Consider the following 20,914-nt stretch of genomic DNA (forward strand, 5'->3'; position numbering starts at 1 on the left):
ACCATTTCAGAATGTGCACTGTAGGGAAGCTGTAAGTTAGTAATGGCAATTGTAAAATGTACCAGAACAGTAGTTTTAAAAAAATATATGTGCACTTAGTCTTTTGTTGTAATAGGTCTTTATATCACTTTTATTGTGAATTTAATTCTGTGTGTGTAATGGAACAGCTGACTAAATCTGGTGCAGGCATTTCTTATATTTAGGAAAATAGTGATGTGAGTGAAAAAGGCTGCAAACCAGAATTGCAGGAATGATTGCCTGTCAGTGTTCTTCAGGTCTGGCATCACACAGCTGATGCCAACTAGAAGTCTCTTAGTGAAATTTGTTTGTGCCAGCTATTATGTTATTAATACCAGTTTGTATTTTGAGACGTTTTTCCATTAGGATATTTGAAACATAAATGAGGAAGCTCAAGAAGAGAAAATTTTGAGATAATTTTAGATTAACATCTACTGATCATTTTACAGAAAGCTTGGATTTAGTTATGTCAGTCTAGACTATCCATCGTCTTTTGGGATTTCACATGTGTTTCTAATTGTAGGGGAACCGTTATAATTAATTTCTGTTGAACCAGTAGCTTTCTAAAATGGAACTGCTGCTTATTTTTTTTTTTTTTGAGAAGCAAATGTTAGTTTAACACTCCTTTACCATGTGTGTGACTCGCAGGTTTACTGACTTAGTTCAAGCCATACAGTCATGGAAGCTGGCTGTACCAAAGATTGCTTCTTTGAGTGGGGCAGGCATCCAGTAATGGTTCATCAAAAGCCAAAATGCCAATAGTCTGGAATCTCTCAGAACAGCCAATTTGAAGAAAATACAGCAAGCTGTCTGAAAACCTTGTGTTGCCTTTTGCTATTGAAGAGCAGCAGAGGGGCATGGAGAAATAGCTCTATTCATGACCAACATTTATATCTTGCTATTCTTAGACACGATTTTTAAAAATCTATTTGGAGATGGCTTTGTGATTTAGAATTATTCCACTTTGCCTGTAAAATTTCAGAAAAATTGTGCCAACATTTAATGAGGCTATAATTTAAAAATGACTAGGCTCTTCTGGTTTGACTATTACTGATTTGCTGCTTCATTATTGTATTTATAGTTTCTAAATCGGGTTTCCTCATTTTCTGTAAGATGAACACTTTTAAAAGTCCGTTTCTGAGGGATGGCAGAAACCTCATTCAGAATCATAGTATCTTTTTGTTAATACTGGCCTTAAGTAAAGAGGCTAGTATTTTTAATCTACAGTAGTTGAATCTTACACGTAATGTAAGTCATGTGAATAGTTCAGGACACAAGGTGTATGCATCCAAATGTCAAAAGATTTTGATCAGAGGTGAGATTTTGTACTCCAGTGAGGATAAATGCTTGTTAGGAAAGAGTGCAGTGTCTTAGAACTCGTTCTCCCAAACTGAGTTAGACTTTGCCAGAAGCTTTGGATACAAACTGTTCTCATGCAGATTTTACAATGTAAGCATTTAAAAATGTTTACATTATTAAACAATACATTATTATTATATTAAATAAAAAAATAACTGCTTCTGTTAAGTGTGTGTATTTTATGGTAATCTTTTGCACTAATATAATTTTCTGTTTCATTTACCAAAAAATCACTTCCTGTAGGAGAGGATCAATGCTTAGTACAGCTATATTTGTTTATGCTGCAACATCACCAGTGAATGGATATTTTGGAGGAAGCCTTTATGCTAGACAAGGAGGTAAATTGCTTTCAAGATTCACCTTTTTCATTATGTTGTTAAATTGAGAAATTACTGTTTTCTGCTTTGCACCATTTTATAAAATGTCTTCCTGGAGCTGGGTCATTCAGATGCAGTCCATTAAATGCTTAATAAACATAAAATATTTTGAGTATATTTAACTTCCATATTGTTTCCTGTTCGATACTGGCTGCATTTTCTAACTAAAGACGGCTGAAGTCTTTGGTTAGTCTAAAAGTAGTAAGAGCTAAAGAACTGTTAACCAGTTGTATCTTATGAATTGCTTGTTACACTTTGTGTGTAATCGTTTGGCTCATGACATCCAGAGTGTAATAGTCTCTCTTTTCTGTAACATGCTGTTTAACAGTTCATGTTATCTTCTCCAGATGACTCCTGCATAGTCCTCCTTTACGGGTACCTGGGGGGTTATGTTTGGTAACACAGAAAGGCTTAGTGTACAGTAGTTACTAGACCATTAATTGTGGATGGGGAAAACTGTCGATAACATCTTTTAAAGAAGGTTACAAGGCTATTCTGCATTCCAGTATGTGCTCTGCCTTATACAGAGCAAATTCAAAATGAGTATCAGTAGAGAGCAGAAGCCTGATAAAATTGACGTAAGATTTTTGGACAGGCTGTTTTCAAGTGCTCCCCACTATGCCTCTGAGTTATGACCAATTACATCCTTGCAGTCCACCAGCTTCATCTGTTCCCTCTGCTGAACTAAAAAAGTAATCGATATCTATTATCTTCTACAGTGCTTTAGAAAAAAAAATGTGGTAAGTTTGCAAAAGAAAATTTGTATTCTTCTGGCACGACATACTTTGTAGTATTCAGTCTCAACTGCACTCTAATCTGCTCTGAATTTGGAGGTTAGATGTTTCTTTTCATAGAGTTTATATGTAAACCTAGTGATTTGCAGAAAAACAGATCTGAGTAAATTAGGGTTGCTGTTACAAAATGTACTGTGCTATATAGTTGAGCTAGATTTGTAGGGGGGGGGGTGGTTGTGTTTTTTGTTTTGTTTTTCCTACAGATCAAGTGTGCCAAATCATGAAATGCTGATTATGTTAGCTAATGGTGAAAAAGCAGATGGTCTTGAAAAGCATATGCTAGTTTTCTGGGGTTTATTTAGTGCATATTACAGATGCATTTTTGGTGTATTAAATTTAAATAATGACTGTTAGGAATATAGAAATTAAAGCAAATACTGACAATGAAAATTCTTTAGATATTGGCCAAGAGGGGATTTTTGAGCTCCTCAGAGTGCTCAAACTTTGTAATAAGAGCTAACAAGTGTTACTGTTTCATTTGTGCCTGAGTTTAGAAATTGCTTTCCTTCTATCTTTTCTGCTGCTGAAGATGGCAGATTCTGCTGTATATTGAATGCTGTGGCATTTTGCTTTGTGCCAGGAATAGACACATGTGCGCCGAGTTGGATTGATTAGGTCAAGAAAACCCAGAGCACGTGCTGTCTGAACACAGCTGTAGTGCTGAGTTGTCCTGGGAGAAGCTCTCGTGCTCTCAGTGTGTGAGCAGGGTCTTGTACAGGGCCAGCTCTGCTGTCTCTGTCTCTACTAAACTGAAACTTACATATACACTTATATTTGGTGCTCTGTGTTTTTTGGCCAGCTTAGTCAGCATATGCTGTTCTTCAGCTGAAATGTTCTTACACTGTATCTCTTTTCCTCTCTTTTCATCTAGCCTAATAAATTGATTAAAATGCTGTGAATTGTCAGGGATCAAGTGAAACTGTTAGTTGGCTTTTGTATTGGTGTATTTGTTTCTTACTGCTTTCAATTTGGGGGGAAGAAATCAAACATCTAAATTCCAGAGAGCCTGCTGATAACTGTTTAAACAAAGTAACACTGTATCTCACCAATCCTGTTGCAATCCCTTCTTACAGGAAGGCGATGGATAAAGCAGATGTTTATTGGAGCCTTCCTTATTCCGGCAATGGTGTGTGGAACTGCCTTCTTCATCAACTTCATTGCCATCTATTACCATGCTTCAAGAGCCATACCCTTTGGAACCATGGTGAGTGATTTTACTGGAGAATTTAAACATCACCAGAGACATGGGAGAGCTACATTTTAGTCTAAGTAAAATTGTGAGTCATAGTTTTAGCTTCCTAGTTAGGCATTTATTCTGGGAGTGATTTAAGTTGCTTCATGTAAACCTCATTTTAATAAAAGCAGCATCAGCTGCTGGATGCCAACAATAGTCTTCACTCTGCTTAAAATGACACTTCTGCTTTGTATTTAAGCTTAATGTTATAGAAGCATGGGAAGTTAGCAACTTGAATTTTCTTCTGATGGCCAATGCAAACTGGTTATAATCTAAAATGCAACACAAAAGGATTCAAAGTGAAAGCTACTTGCAAATCATTGGAGTCAAGCAGAAAAAAAAAATAAAGATCAGGCAGCAGTATGAGATGGAATTTCCTGAGACCTTTGTCCATATGTGAAGTCCTCAACACAAGAAGGAAATGAACCTGTTGGAGTGAGCCCGGAGGAGGACCATAAAAATGATGAGAGGGCTGGAGCAGCTTTCCTGTGAAGAAAGGCTGAAAGAGTTGAGGTACTACAGTCTGGAGAAGAAAAGGCTCTATGAAACCTTATCATGGCCATTCAGTAATTAAAGGAAGCCTATAAGAAAGATGGGGACAGTCCTTTTAGCAAGGCCTGTTGTGACAGACCCAGAAATGATGATTTTAAACTAAAAGAAGGTAGATTTTGACTAAAATATTGAAGAGGAATTCTTAGACTGTGGATGGTGAAACGCTGGCACAGTTGGCCTAGAAAGGTAGTAGATACTCCATCCCTAGAAAAGAGTTAAGGTCAGGTTGGATGGGCTCTGAACAATGCAGGGTGGTTGGTCTAGGTAACCCAAGCCATTCTGATTCTATGCTCTGGCTTTAATAAAATATTTTCACTTAGTGAAATGATATTTAGTATCCATTTGTGCTATTATGTCTGTGTATTAACCATGTCACTTGAAAAACTAGTGCTAGTTGAATTACTTTTCACATTTAATCATGATGACTTTTCTTGTTTCCTCTGGCTTTTGTCAGGATTTGTTGGTTGTCATGACCCTTTCAAGCAACCTCACGTAACCCTGTAAATGCAACATAGAAAATAATCATTTGGAAGTTTGGCAGAATTTCTGTTTCAGCTTCCAAGGGTTATTATTTGAGAGTAGATTTTTTTTAAATATGCACCATAAAACTGCTTTTTCTAACTTTGTGCAGTAGCACAGGAAGGTTTGTTTTCAATATTTGTAGCAAGTCTTGGGATTTAACATTTTTTGTGGCTTCCTTGTTGGCATAAAAGTTTTTGTGATACGTTGAATTGTTCAGTTTGTTCAGAGATCTAAGTTTGATTAGCCTTGGATTTCTTTATAGTTTAAATCTTCCACAACATGAAGATTAGAACCACAAATTCTGTCTTATAAATTTTGTTCTTTGGAATCGCAAGTTCTGCCTTACAAACTGTGTTATTAGGGATATGATAAAACATGTAGTGTGACTGAAAATACTTCTTCTGAACATGCTTCTATTGAATCACTGTGATAGAAATCGTAAATGGTATTAAAAAAGACAGTTTTAGGCAAAGGCTTTCAGTAATTTTTTACTGATGGAGGAATCATTACATGTACATTGCTGGTAATAGTACCTCCTTATTAGCAGTATTTTCAATGCCTGCCTAAATACCAACTTCTTAAGGTGACTTTGTTGTCTGGTTTTCTTAAGAACTCAGACTAAAATTCTATCTTTGGGTATGTTTGTGTTGATTGGTCAGTGTCCTAAAGGAAAATTGTATTGTTTTTTTCTTTCCTAAGCTAGCAGCCATATAAGATACTGTTATGAAAGTTTACAACATTGATCTTTGATGTGTGCAGATAGGCTCTGTTTTACTGCTGAGCAAGCACTTATGATACCACATTTCTGACTTGTATTTCCATTTGGAGGTCAGGAGTGCTGAGGGAATGGAATTCTACCTGTGCTGAGGTTTGTCTTGTAAATCTATTTAAATGACTCGTATTTTAAGATCATAGAAACATGTACATGCAAAAGCAAATGGGAATATAAAACTTGAGGGGTCACTTAATCAGAATGTTAGGACTCTTTATACACAGTGATTTTAATTATCTCAGGGTTTTATGAATGTGCTTGAATTATTATGACTGTGTCAGTAAAACTTCAGTGGCATTAGCGGACTTTTACTAGGAGCAGGTTATGAATCAGAAACTTCATCAGAATAAGCAATGCTCTGATGACTTCAAATCAACTAATGAAGCTGGTTTATGGAAGATGAAAATTGTCTGAAATTACCATGTTATGCATCAGGTTGAAGTCCCTGGGAAGCCCTCTGGCTTTATGGATAAGATATCTTTGTGTCTTTCCACTTTTGTTTTCAACATTGAGAAGTTTTCAGAATTCTCTAGTGTAAACTTGCTGCTACTGCTGTCTTGGGGAAATAAAACTTCTGCCATCTAAACATATTAGAACACAGAAATTACTTCCTTGACCCTAGCATATCTTGAAACTGCCCACCTTGATTTAAATCGTTGGCAAGAATTAACACTTCGTCTTGACTACTATAAATCTGGAAAAAATAGAAACTGAGTTGCTGACAAAAGTCTCTGAGCTAAAAGGCTGATGAGAGACTGTGCTTAAATATGCCATTGTAGCCAACATGGATTTACCAAGGGGAAATCTTGTCTAACTCATCTGATAGCCTTCTATGAAGTTATGACCAAGTGGGTAGATGAAGGAAGAGCAGTGGATCTCGTATATCTTGACTTCAATAAAGCTTTTGATACAGTCTCCCATAACATCCTCATAGAAAAGCTCAGGAGATGTGGCATAGATGGTTGGTCAGTGAGGTGGGTTGCAAACTGGCTTCACAACAGAGTTCAGAGGGTCGTCATCAATGACACAGAGTCAACTTGGAGGCGTGTGGCCAGTGGTGTCCCCCAGGGATCGGTACTGGGTCCAATTTTGTTCAATATCTTTATCAACGACCTGGATGAGGACATTGAGAGTACCCCCAGCAAGTTCACTGATGATACAAAACTGGGGGGTGGCTGATAGCCTGTCAGGCTGTGCAGCCATCCAACGAGATCTGGACAGGATGAAGAGCTGAGTGCAGGCAAACCTCATGAGGTTTAATAAGGACCAGTGCAGGGTCCTGCATCTGGGGAGAAATAACAACAGGCACCAGTACAGGTAGGGGCTGCCCTGCTGGGAAGCAGCTCCACAGAGAAAGACCTTGGAGTGCTGGTGGACAGCAAGTTCTCCATGGAAAAACAGTGTGCTCTTGTGGCCAAGAGAGCCAATGGGATCCTGAGATGTATCAAGAAAGGTGTGTCCAGCAGGTCTAGGGAAATTCTTTTACCTCTCTACTCTGCCCTGGGGAGACCACACCTGGAATACTGTGTCCAGTTTTGGGCTCCCCAGTTCAAGAGAGACAGAGACCTGCTGGAGAGAATCCAATGGAGAGCCACGAGGATGATTAGGGGACTTGAGCATCTCCCCTATGAAGAGAGACTGAAATCCTGGGGCTGTTTCATCTTGAGAAGAGAAGACTGAGGGGAGATCTGATCAATGTCTATAAATATCTGAGGGGTGGGTGTCAAGTGGAGGGGGCCAGGCTCTTTTCAGTGGTTCACATTGATAAGGAACAATGGGTTCAAACTAGAACATAAAAGATTTCACCTCAACATGAGGAGAAACTTCTTTACAGTGAGGGTGACAGAGCACTGGAACAGGTTGCCCAGGGGGGTTGTGGAGTCTCCTTCTCTGGAGACTTTCAAAACCCACCTGGATGCATTCCTGTGTGGACTACCCTAAGTGATCCTGCTCTGGCAGGGGAGTTGGTCCCTTCCAGCCTCTGATGTACTGTGATACTGTGACGTCCTGTACTTTGCCCATTCTGCATTGCCACCTCCCTGTTAACTACCAGGTAGTCTCCTCTCTGTGACTTAATTTCTTCGTCCAGACAGATTATTTTTTTTCCCCCTCTATGGAATGGAGGCAAGGACAGCTAATCTACCCTTTGTCTTGAAATACTCAAGATTCATTCAGCTCTTTAGGATCTTCATATACTTCAAAGATGTTTATCTTGTGTAACTTGTTTGTGATGTCTGATCCTCTCCAAGGAGTGGCAGGGACTGGAAACGTTCAATGCTTATTCCTGAAATCTTTCTTCACTCTTGGGACTTGCCTGTAGCCCTTTCTAATATACATGCAAGCTGCCTTACCTGTACTGACATAAAACTTCTGTAGTGAAATACACCACGAGCCTGAACAAATGCTTAATCTTTTCCCTGGGATATCTTTCAGTTTCCCTTCAAAATACAGTAAAGAATGTGATAGATTTTATTCAAATGTGAGAGCTTTGTAAACCTTAATGGTTTAAAGCTTTCAACTCCCTAAGCATATGAATTTAGGGAGATATAAAAGCCTGGATTTTTTTCTCTCGTCTGTCCACCTTTATAGAAATGCAGCAAGTGCTGATCAGTTCTTAGTTCTTTTGGAGCCCAGATGTGATTTTTGGGAGTGTTTTGTTTATTATATCCTCTTAGTAGTGAACATAGAGGAGTTCTGAAGGTGTTGTATACCTTGAGTTGCCTTCTATTGATATTTTTCAGTCTTTTGGGTGTATTTGTCAATCATCTTTCTATTTTATTGTGTTTGAATTATGCAACAAATGGAACATGGAATAATTAAAGATAATTTTAAATTAGGTCAAGTGAAGTGAACTCTCGATATACATTTGAGGAGTGATGGTATTCCTATACTTAGTAATGCAGAATTTGTACAGAGCACAGCGTGATTGAATTTGAAGGGTCCATCTTAACTCTGGTATTTCATAAGTTGTGACTGCTTATGTTGTTCTGTGTGATACATAATTTAAAGATTTCCATTAAAGCTACTATGAGTAATGTAATATTCAGACTGCAGAATCCAGGCAGCTTCTATTAAACTCGTTAAGATACACTATTTTTGTTTTGTTTGAGCAGTAGGTTACTGTGTGGCTAATGCTTCCAGTATGCATTTTTAATGACTTAATTAAATAAGGTTATGCACACTAAATTTCTCTAGGGATTGAGACCCTAGTGTTTGCATCTTTTATACCTTGTTTAAATGAACAATCAAAAAATGTTTCCTCTAACAGCTTAATCCAAGCTGCAGCCATCCCTGACAGCTTTAAGTTGGTATGAGTATTGGCTGTCACTGAAAAAAGAGGACCTGGAAGTGCCAAAGATTTTCATGCCTTGAGCCAGATAAGGAAGTGCACTTGCTAAAAATAGAAAGAAGTCTAATTACATACATTCAGCAGGGTGCTTCTTCAGATTGCTTGAAAGTGACCGTCAAAACCCTAATTTTTACTGAAAACAGACATAGCTGAATGCTTCTGGCGTGGATTTTCAACAGCTCAATTTATTACCCAAACCATCACCCTAGAGTACCAACTTAGTTGTAATAAAATTAATGAGACTTTATTTTAAGCCTTCTTTTTTTTTTTGTTCTGTATAATGTTTGGCCAGATGATGTGCAGAAAACTGTTTCACTGTACAGATTCGTTAACCTTTGTATGGGGAGAGAGTCTCATAACAGTGTGCAGTTTTGGTAGCTGACAGGAAAGATCAAGCTACTGCTTTGACAGTTAATTTTTATTGCTTTTCTCCCTTGTGCATTAAGCAGTCAAGGCACCATAGCCTGCCAGGAGCTGTTTAATATTAGATATGCTCATAAAAATTTTAATTATCACCTTTGAATGAAGTTTAATCTACAGTTGTCAGAAAATATGAAACACATGGCACTTGAACATAAATTATATTCCTCTTGACAATGTTTCCTTTCAAATAAGGAAAACTGATTTCTGCACATTCACTCAAGGACAACAGAATATTCTTTCCCCATCAAAACAGAAAGGGGTTAGAAAGAATAAAGGTCTGGTGAAGTTAACAGTCTCTTCTATGGCAACTAAAAGCTGCAAGCTAAATCAGATTCTGGTGTGTTTAAGGTGTTTTGTACAACAAAACCTACAACAGTTAAAATGAGATAGGTATGTTTTAATTTACTGGCTTGGTAGAAAAACTCTTGTAATTTGTCTTCACTAATATGGGTTATGGAGATCACATGTTTGTTTGATGGAAAACTGTGTTTTTAGATGTAGTAGATCTGCCTGTTTGCATAAACTGTATTTTCTGAAGTGGTAGCTCAAACTATTCTCTGAATTTACCTGAGCTGACGTTACAGTAATGCTTTCTTTAAAAGGCTCACAAACCCCTAAGTTGTGTCTTTGGCAGTCTCTGTTCTTAATTACCTAGTTGGTGGGTAGTGGAGAAAATGGAACCCCAAATTTTGATTGGTAGCATTGTGACATGGCTTTGCAATTCTTGTTCAGGTTTCTTTTTCATTTTGGATAAAAAATTTTGCAGCCAGTGGTTGTAGTTTTGTGTGCAACTGCCTAAATGCTAAATGCTAACTCCCAGGGACAGCATGCTCTGCAGAAGTTTGAGAATCTGACAAAATTTTCTGTGATGAAGTATTATGAAGTTTTCCATTTCTTTCCTGTGCAGTGTGTAGAGTATAGTGATTAGTAAAAAGAAATCTGTGGTGGTTCTGTCCTCTAAACTGATGCAAGAAAATGTACTTAATATTTATTAGGAAGTTTTGCAGGAAATAAATACTCTCCATTTGATAAACTAGTTGTATGTTGACCAATGCTACATAACTAGAGTATGATTCTACAGCAATAACAGTTGTTGACAATTGGCTATGTGAAGTGGGTTGGTAATCTTAATTTGTCAATTTATACCTGTTTTATTCAATTTTTGTTTTATCTTTTACTTTCAGGTGGCAGTGTGCTGCATTTGTTTCTTTGTCATTCTTCCACTGAACCTAGTTGGTACGATTCTTGGCCGAAATTTATCAGGGCAGCCTAATTTTCCGTGTCGTGTCAATGCAGTGCCTCGTCCCATACCAGAGAAGAAATGGTAAAAACAAGGATAAATCTTAGCTAGTCTCTCTAGTACATTTAAAATTACTTTTCAGGTGTGATCATTAATTTTTTTTTTTGAGTAACTTATTTAAATGGAGTTGTACCTAGAAGAACAGCTCTACTGATGATTCTGTAATATGTTTTTTCTGTTGAATTAAACTACTATGGTTAATAGTTGATAGCAGATTTTACAGCCCTGGATCACTGATTCACATTTGGCCTGAAATGCTCTTTAGTTTCTTATGTAAAGGAGATGGTCCCAACCCAGTTCTTATACAGGTATCTCAAAACTAAACTTTCCTCTTTAGTTAATGCCTGCTACGGATTTAGGGTTGAATATGCCTTGGAGGCAGAACTGTTCTGGTTAATGGGTCTGTATGTACAAATTGAAACATATTTGCAGGGTGATGGTGGAGAGAAGCTTGCAAATGCTGCTCCTCCTTCTATGCTGCTTTTGATGGCACAGAGCCTAAAATACTGCAGGTATACAGCTTGAATTGCGAATAAGCCCTTATTATTTTTGAAGTGAATATGAAGGGAGTGGATGCCTAGTCTCCAAAGGTAGGCTTGGGATTTTGGAAAAGCATTAATGCAGTTGCTTTTTCCTATTAATTTAATTCTGAGATGGAAGCAGCAAGCTATGGAAATGAAAATATCCTCAGAGGATTTTTTTTTTAATAGATTTTTCTCACGTTCCCTGGTCAGAGGAATGGAACAGACAGAGTGAAGGGGGCATTGAAATGTGTATGCCTGTGATATCCAGGAAGCACAGCACACTTAGTCTTGTTAGTAGTGGGTTGTGCAGCTTGGATGCTGGGATTTGATTTATATTGTGATCTGTATCTTGGGAATCTGATGGATTTTTCTGGATCAGCATCAGAGATAAAAATAAATAAGGTACTTTTCTTGAAGGTGATGAAATTGCACACTGTCAACTTAGACAACTCTCCCTATAAATAATAAAAGAAGCTGCAAATTAAATCACAGGTTACTAGTGATGTTCAGCATCATTGCAAGTGCTACACAGAGGTGACCTTCAGTAAGTGATAGTATCGTCTACAGGTAGCTGAGTATTAATTTTTGCTGTAGGCCATGGTGTAGTATTAAAAATATACATTGGTACCTAGTTATATAACCATTACCTTGTACAAATTTTTTTCCCTGTATTTGTAGCCATCAACAGCTTTGAGTTTTCAGTGCCTTCATTCAAGGCTAGTGTTCTGGGTCTTTGTTGCTTAAGCCCTTTTTGGGCAAGAGTTTTTTGGTTTGTTGTTTTGTTTTTGGTTTTTTTTTTTTCTGTAGCCTTTAAGGCTGGTTAGATGCCTAACTGTATGCCTGCTGGTGATAATAATGACATTTAGGCTTTGTTTCAGATTTCCCCAAGAATAATTCCTCTTTTCTATCCATACACATGACAACTGTGGGGGAAGCTTCTTTCTAATACGTGGGTATGAGACAGAAATGTTCTTGTTAGCATGCCTTTTAAATAATTCCTTGTACTATACTAATCATCTGGTTATATGTCTTAATATGTTTATAAATGAAAGATTTAAATTGTCCCTAAGCTGATCTTGATATCTTTCAGGTTCATGGAACCAGCTGTTATTGTTTGCTTAGGTGGAATCCTGCCTTTTGGATCAATTTTTATCGAAATGTGAGTATGTCACCTATTTACCAATTTGCTTTAAAAGTATCATAATTCAAATTCAATTACACTATCACCTGCGTATTTTCTTTATTCAGGTATTTCATTTTTACATCATTCTGGGCTTACAAGATCTACTATGTTTATGGCTTCATGATGTTGGTTCTGGTAATCCTCTGCATTGTGACAGTTTGTGTGACTATTGTTTGCACATATTTCCTGCTGAACGCAGAGGATTACAGGTGGTAAGTATTGCATTATTTGCATAGTTAACTAGATTGCAAGAGAGGAAAAGTAATGTGCTTGAGTCTTGATCAGTCTTTTCAAAGTGTCCGTGTCCAGATTTTAGCTGTAAGAAATAAAAGCAGTTCTTGGATCCCTTGTAGAGGAGCTTTCTGTGTGTACGTGCATCTCTGCTTGCATGTGTGGATGAAAAGAAATACAGGAACGTGAGGAAGGATCATCGCTTTGCATCAGTGGTAGCTGTTACTGTAAAGACTTTTGTCACTTAGAGCAAACAAATGTTAAAGGAGCTCGTAGAAGCAGTACACTTTGTTTTTGGGGTAAGGGTTTATCACATTGTGTATCTTATATGGAAGCCTTGGGTTAGGTGTGTAATTGACGTGTGTTTACTTTCAGGCAATGGACAAGCTTTCTTTCTGCGGCATCCACTGCGATTTATGTTTACATGTACTCCTTTTACTACTATTTTTTCAAGACAAAGTAAGTGGTAGTTTTCTTGCTTGAGTATCATTACTATATTGCCAGATAAGTTTGTTGAGAAAAACTGGGAAAAATACCTAGCATGAATTCCCATTTTTCTTTTTCAGGATGTATGGCCTGTTTCAAACATCATTTTACTTTGGTTATATGGCAGTATTTAGCACAGCTTTGGGAATAATGTGTGGTAAGTTTCAAATATATTAATGGTTTTGTGTCAGAATTTTTCATACTGTCACATTTCTGATTTTAGTTCTGTGGTTTTGGCAGTGGAGTGTGTATGTCTGCAAGACGTGCTGAAAAAAGCTTACAATGTTTAAAATGCCAAGGAGTTCTCTGCTTATACTTTATTCCTACCTAATATAGGAGGCTTCTATGGATTGTGTCTTCTGATAGGAAGGTAATTTATGTGCTATACACAGACTGTCCCCCTCAGTGCAAACTTGAAAGAGTTAATATTTGGCAAAAAATTCTCAGAAGTCTATGCTAGCATTTTGTTTTAGAGGTTTTCCCTATTGCTACAGGACACAAGTTAGGTACAGTCATTGAGGCACCAATGATATCACAATACTGGTAACACTACCATCTGTATCTTGTGGCATGCATTTATGAGGGTGGCCAGAACCTAAAGGACTGACACTTCAGCATCTAAGAAATAGGTATTGGAGGAGGTGAGGAGAGTGCAGAGTGTGCCTGTGTGCAGCTAGATTTCATTGCTTTTTAAATATACCTTTTTTTACACGTTCAGGGAAAAAAAATAATTCCTGTCATGGAGGTCATCTGATAAAGTCATTTAAATATACTTTTTCACTTGTTAGCTTTATTTTTATCCTTTGCTGTATGACGTTCAGAAACTGCTGCTTGGTTCTTTTGCAATTCCCTATGAGGATATTTGCTTTTTATGTGCGATCCTTATTTAATACTTCCTTTCCTAGTAGTAAATGAATAGTTGTATAGAATCTAGTGAAAGGTTATTTTCAAGATAGGTATTTGAGACACATGATGGCTTACAGGAACTTACTTTCTCTAAAGTATACTTTTCTTGATATCCCAAGTGACTGGGTGGGTAATTTCATAATACTTTACACAAAGGGGAGGGAAATAATCTCTTAACTGCCGAGTACTTGTTCCCCTTTTCTCTCATACAATCTAATCTTGCTTCATCAGGTTCTTGGCACATTACAAGACTTCCCTGCTGTTCTTGTAGTCTTGCAGACATTTTTTTCTTTAATAGGCTTATACTTTTCAGCTCTAATCTTTTCTTTTTAAAGTACTCAGGCTGGTATTGATTAAAATGTCTATGATGCAGAAGCCAAGCTTGACCACCAGTTTCTGTAATTAAAATGTTTATTAAAACATGGAAAAGGAAGATTGTTGACTGCTGTCTTGTCATGGGTAGCCCACTACTTGATGGAACATTAGAGTAAAATCCAAATTTATTCAAAATCAGAAATAATACATTAAACCTTATTTCCACAGCTCTATTGAGATTTCTTTTTGTCTTTTTAAGTGTGTTGGAAGAGAAGCTGTGAGATTCCTTTTTATTGAGAAATCCCATTTTCGGCATGTGGAGGGAAGGAAAAAAAATCCCCTGTCAAAAAGAATTTGTCTAGGGAACTTGCTGCCATTGAGGTCTAACAAAGACACTTGTGTGCAGTGTGTGTGCCACTGACTGTATGTCTGCTGTGAAAAGTGTGTAGAGCTGTTCTTTGGAGGTTCACGTAAATGGGTATGTTCAGTATCAAGTAGTTGGATATGAGACAAACTAGTTAGGGCCCAAAGCAGGCACAGGAAAGCTCTATGTAGACTTATATCATCCAACTCTGGTTTTAGGGCCCCTTACAATGCTTAGTGAACTCAAATCCCACATGTAATGGGATGCTTTGATCCACAAAGTCTGATGCCCTCTGCAGAGCATCTCAGTTCTGGGACTGGACAGTGGGGAGCTCATGAGAACTTCCAAACCTTTTGAGATCCTCATGTTTCACTCTCAGTAACAGAATAGAATGAAACTTTCCCCAGTTCAGTGGGTATCTTAGAAGGCTAGGTAGTATAGAAAGGCCTCTTGCAATACCACACTTCAGCATCAGGATAAATACTATGTGATTGAAGGGCATTAAAAAAAAAACTGGTGCTTGCAGTGTCACAGCTGTAGTGTTAACTGGCTTGAGGTAATAGATGGGAATTTTTTTCTGTTCAGTAGTTGCTCTTCCTCATTATTTAGATTTTTCTGTTCATTTGAAAACTTGTTGTTCTGCTGTAATATGCTTGCAGTCTATTTCTGATAAACCTTTGTAGGCCATAAGTTACATCATCTGATAAGATACCAAATAAAATAATTCCTTTACTATGGATTATTTATTTATTTGTTTGTTTATTTAAATGAGCCAACTATCCTGTATTTGTTTTGGAATAGCATTCTTTAGTCCTCATTGTCTAGGGTTTACTCCTCCTCACCTCATGTTTTATTCAGTGCTTGTGAGGTAGCCTTGAGGCTTAACCCTTGCCTTAGGTATAGAACATTACTGGCCGTCATGATAAGGCTCCTGTGGTTCAGAATAGGCTATTATTGGTTTATGGGGCTGAGAGGTTGTGACTTCATGTGGCTGCTCCTCTCTACTCCTCCCCCTCAGTTCCATCTCATGCACACATTCTCCAAATCCCAAACGAAAGACAATTAAGGCTTTGTTCTCACAAATATCTTTCTGGTATCTGGCATCACGTCACTAGAGAAAGGCTCAATCAACAAGTTCTGGAATGAATTTAGCAGCTGAAATAGGCATTGAATCTGTTGGCAGCATCTGCTTTAACAGGCCAAATAGGATGAGTCTTAAAGAGGGAGTCCATGGCTATTATTTTATCCATTTACTGCGTACTACAGAAGATGAGATTCTTGAGAAGCAACAGAAGAAGAATCTGTGTGTGCTCCTGTATGACTCCAAACACACATCACCTCCTCTGCACAGTCCATGTTTGGGTGTATCTGAATGCTCTGCTGGTCTCTCCGTGTACTGCCAGGCCTTCCCTCTGCTGTGTCCTCAGCACACTCAGTTAACACTTGTGAGCAGCAACCTGATCTTGTCTGCGCTGTATTTGTTTTAATCAAACTGTATTTTGTCCAAGTTATTGATACAAGTCCCTCATTAGCTGACCAATGGAATGATTGCCATGATATTTATACAGCTTGAAATGCTGTGTAACATGGAGGCTGACCCCACAGGCTCTTTACCACTCTGAGAGCAGTGGAATGATGCATCAGGTTTGCCTTGTGCAGATTTCCTGATCAGATAGGAATGTTGGGCTTTTGGGGGTCTAAAATCCAAAATTTGGTGAGAGTTTGTTGTCTGACCTTATGAATTATCTGATCAGTCCCCAAAATTTAAAGAACTCTCCAGTTTCCATGTAACTGGCCAGCAATGCTAGCTGCATTGCTAGGTGACCTTAATTTTATAAAGGCAAAAAAAAACCCTTGGAAAGGTAAGTTTTGGCAGAAAGCTTTTAGTGTTGGTTAGACTTCTGTATTTAACACATCTTGTGAGACTTTGGTGCAACCTACATCACCAAAAATGTTGTTTCATACTTTGTCCTGGGCTTTTGTGCATTACTTCAGGGAAGAAAAGTTCCCTTTTCTGTTTAGAGTCCATTCTTGACTGAGCATCCAAATGTGATGCTATGAGCTCTCTCCTCTGTAGTGAGTTACAGGCCCTCACTTCTCTTATCTTTTCCTTCCTTTTATTCTGGCAATGGCAGCAGACATCTCTGATTCTTGCTTGATTTTTAATTTCTAACCTGAGAATTAGCCCAAACTGTCTTCCACAAGGCTGATTCACTTTCATTTTGCTTGGAAGCAATGAAGATGCTCTGCAGATATTCTAAGACAACAATGTTTACTAGGTCTGGCAAGTCTAGGTTTAATCAGGTAGGCTACCAACTCTCTTTCTGAGAAGCAGTCTTGGTCCAGTGCATTTCTTTCATTTTTCTAGATATCCTTAATCCTGCAGTATTTTTGGTTTAGCATACACTGTTGCCCCTGTCAAAAATCCAGTGACCTGTTCTTTTATTCCTACTGTGAGAATGCATACCCTGCTCATGACTCTTACTAATTTGAAAACCACAGGTTGCGATTTTCTTTAACTACTAACTGCTACTAGTTTAATCTCTTCATACAGACCTCCTTGGAGTTTAAGACTCCTGGGATGGGAATCTATTATTATTTTTGCCTTGTGGGAAAGAATAAGCCATCTGCCAATAAAACACTCATCCAGAAGGCATGTAACTTATAATAAAAACCCATCCTCCTATCCACCTTCCCTGCAGAGTGGGTGATTGTATGTTTTCTACCCTCTGTTCAGAAACAGGGACCCAGTTATTGGCAGCAGCAGGGGGGCTACTATATTTATCGAGGCCAAGTGAGCATGGCCTCTTAGTAAAATGGCTTAATGTATTTAGATTGCTAGACTAGAGGAGTTCTTGCCAGACATTCACTGGGAGCATGGTTAATTAGAGTTTGAGAACGAGTACTGCAGGTAAATAATTTTCTGTGTGCAGATTGCATGCATGTGTGACTTTCTCTGTTTAAGCTGTGTTGTACGTTGCTGCCTTATTTTGATGATCATCTCTCTAACATACTCAACGTTTCTGGTTTACTTTGCAGGAGCTATTGGTTACATGGGAACAAGTGCCTTTGTTCGTAAAATCTACACTAATGTGAAAATTGACTAAGAAAATAAGAAAATTGAACTATGGCTCATTTCCTGTTTTCATGGGGATGAACTTGCACAACAAAAAGCGTGAGAAGAGATTTGGATTTCAACACTGGGCACTATATGGGTCTCCCATTTTGTGGATGGCTTAAAGTAACATCTATTTCATTGATCCTAGGTTCTTACTGACTGCTTTCTCCAACTGTTCACAGCAAATGCTTGGATTATATGCAGTAGGCATTACTACAGTATGTGGCTAATCTTCCCCCCCAAAATAAAAAACCTACAAAAAACCCAAAAGACCTAGCTCATTAAAGATGAATAGACTAGCTCTCTTCAGTGAAGAGGACAAACGGTTTATTTAAAGCATTTGTTCCATTCATAAAAAGAGGGAAACTTGGCTGCTAAAACTACTGGATTAGTAGTCTTCCTGGTACTTAACATTTCTAAATTATGTAAAGATGCTGTTCCAGAAAGATTACTCTTCTGTTTTTTACTGCCATTGCCAGGATAGAGAAGGTATGTTTTATATTTTGACTCCAGGTGCTTTTTGGTTTATTTGCAATATCAGGTATACCCTACACTCATTTGTTTAAAAAATTAAGTAAAAAAAAAAAATAAAAACCCCATATGCATGTAATATATCAGCTGTTGTTCTAGTTGGACCAACTTCCCTTTATTTATCTTTGAAGTAATATCCAGCTACATATTATATCCATCCAAAGAAAATACAGTCTGAAGACGGGATGTGTTCTCTGCAATGCAATTTACTGTACAGTTAGAAAGCAAAATGTTAAATGAAGAGGATTGTTTGTTTTTTAATAAAACATTTTGAAGACTAGATTAAAACAAACCCAACATTTTAACTGAATGTCTAAAGTGATTCTCTTTTTCCAAGTCAGTCTTGCTTTTTTTTTTTCTTTTTGCCTTTTTTTTTTCCTTTTGTTTGTTTGGGTTTGAATGAAGATTTTCCTTTTGACATTATACAGGGGGTAATAAGTGTATATAACATTAAATAATGTAACTTAGGTGTAGATCCCAAATGTATTTGGATGTACAGATTTACTACAGAGTACTTTTTTGATGATTCGGTGTAAAAATGTGTGAATTTGGGTGGCTTTTTACATCTTGCCTGCCATTGCATGAAAAGTTGGGGTTTCTTCACAATGTGTGTATGTCATGCTTTTCTGTTCTATTTCCTTTCTTGAGCTCTTGCAGGAATTAAATTTGTAATTTAGAACATTTTAATTTTTGTTAATCCTGTCTGGACACCAGTGTAACATCGAAAGCACAGTTGCTTTAGAGTGTTCAGAAAACTAAAATAAACTTTTCAGACAAAAATGTTCTGATTGTGAAAATAGATGAGTTTGCAATTGAAAATGTTTGAAAAGGCAATACTGCTGAATGCCAGTTTTTGTATGAATATTAGTGTGGTTTTCAAATATCAAAATGCCATGCTTTGAATTCAAAATTTACTTACAACTGTATTGTACAATATGACTCCAAAATGGATTCCCACCCTGAAAAGATTCTTCTTGGCTGAACTGTTTGTGGAGAAATCTGTTTTGTGATTCAGCTAGTGTGCTGAGAAAACTGGGGGTAAGTGTGGAGTGAAATAAATGGGACAATAAAGGTTCAGTCTTTCTAAGATGACTGTTAATTCTGCACTGTATTTAGCTAGAAATATCCTGAATGTGTTTGTGACAGATCTGAGAGACAGGCTTGATTTTTTTTTTTTTAATTTTTTTTTTAGGCATTTGCCATGTAGGGATGTTTTCATCATTTTGCTCTCTGAAGTAGACCACCTGCCAAGGAGAAGTGTTTGTATTGATCAGCACTGAATTGTTTCTATATGAAAATTACTGATAATGTGGTAGCCACAATGAGAAACAACTGTGCTTTGGCAGAGTCAGGTTGGAGGTTGGGAGAAACTGAAGTGATAGGTAATAATGAAAAGCAATGGATCATGGTGTATGTGATATTCTGAAAAGTATTGGAGCTTTCTTCTCTGATTTTTCCCTGGCGAGTTTTAACCAATCTGTCAGAAAATAATTAAGTTTTGCTTCAATTGAGTGGTTGGTGTCTGTAGCTGAACACTGCTGTTTAACAGAAGGTAACTTATTAAGTACAGGCAGATTTCTAAGATGAGTTTATAAACTGGGTCAACAGTTAGTTTTCCTTTGTTCCAAAACCCTTAAAGCAGAGAGTGGATTTTGTACTAGTTCTCGCTAGTGCATACAGCTGTGAGAAGCCCTCTTTTCATCCATGTTCTTCTAAATCTGAAGTGAGAAGCCATTATCTCCACACAATAAATACATTAAGTACTCTGCTGAGGTACAAGTTTTTTAAAGGGAGTATTTTGATAATGGACTTGTTTCTCTATTTAGAGCACTGCTATGTGATTAGCCTATCAGAAATGTCACTAAACTGTTTGTGAATTTCATTTAATCACTTTTAAATGCCACAGAATGGTGGGCTGTCTACTTGCTTTCTCTGTCCTCTGGAATTACTAGCTTTTGCATATCCAGATAGAATTGTATAGCCTTTAAAGTGACACTGAAAAGATACTTACTGCACAGGCATTGCTTTTGTTTCTGCAAGCACGTTCCTCTGGAGAAGTCCCATGTATAAAAATTTGACATTTTTATACTTCCACCCAGCCACGAGAGTAAGTTTGCTTTGTTTTCCCCCTTCCTTGTGGTTTCTGAAGGAGTGCAAACTGTGACCAGATTTTCAACAGCTTGTCTTTATGGTTGCTGTTTGGGGCAAGGCTATTTATTTGCCCTGCAAAAAACTGTGGGTATAGCTTGAACCATCTTGCTTAATAGAATTTGGAAGCTCTCTGCTTAGATGATGTAGCCCTTCCTCTTTTATGGAAGAAATAAAGATCTTACAGCCAACACTCCTCTTTTCGGTGGTTGTTTCTTAGGAGTTTCTGATTCTTGAATTCAGGCTTTTTGATTACTCTTCAGTTGGCAACTCAGTGTTTCTCTTCTCACTTTTGGTACAGAGACCAAAGAATTGGGTAAGTAGTTATGTTTGCAATAGCCAATCTTAAATGCTTTAGATAAATGCAACTGTAAATCCTTTTGATGCAGGCAGAGCACTTTTTCTATG

At 37.6% G+C, this 20,914-nt stretch overlaps 1 protein-coding gene across 1 annotated transcript in view; it reads left to right on the forward strand.

Annotated features, from left to right (window-relative positions):
* Nucleotides 1-18,686, forward strand: part of TM9SF3 (transmembrane 9 superfamily member 3) — a 43,932-nt gene extending 25,246 nt beyond the window's left edge. The window contains exons 8-15 of the mRNA XM_054382143.1: nucleotides 1,621-1,715; nucleotides 3,622-3,752; nucleotides 10,585-10,724; nucleotides 12,315-12,383; nucleotides 12,473-12,619; nucleotides 13,014-13,097; nucleotides 13,205-13,281; nucleotides 17,749-18,686. Of these exons, the coding sequence (XP_054238118.1) occupies nucleotides 1,621-1,715; nucleotides 3,622-3,752; nucleotides 10,585-10,724; nucleotides 12,315-12,383; nucleotides 12,473-12,619; nucleotides 13,014-13,097; nucleotides 13,205-13,281; nucleotides 17,749-17,816 (811 nt within the window). The 3' untranslated portion in view covers nucleotides 17,817-18,686. The remainder of the gene's footprint in view (nucleotides 1-1,620; nucleotides 1,716-3,621; nucleotides 3,753-10,584; nucleotides 10,725-12,314; nucleotides 12,384-12,472; nucleotides 12,620-13,013; nucleotides 13,098-13,204; nucleotides 13,282-17,748) is intronic.
* Nucleotides 18,687-20,914: the final 2,228 nt, after the last annotated feature.

The sequence above is a fragment of the Indicator indicator genome, chromosome 7 (assembly GCF_027791375.1).
Source record: "Indicator indicator isolate 239-I01 chromosome 7, UM_Iind_1.1, whole genome shotgun sequence".
In the NCBI taxonomy this organism is placed as follows: Eukaryota; Metazoa; Chordata; class Aves; order Piciformes; family Indicatoridae; genus Indicator; species Indicator indicator.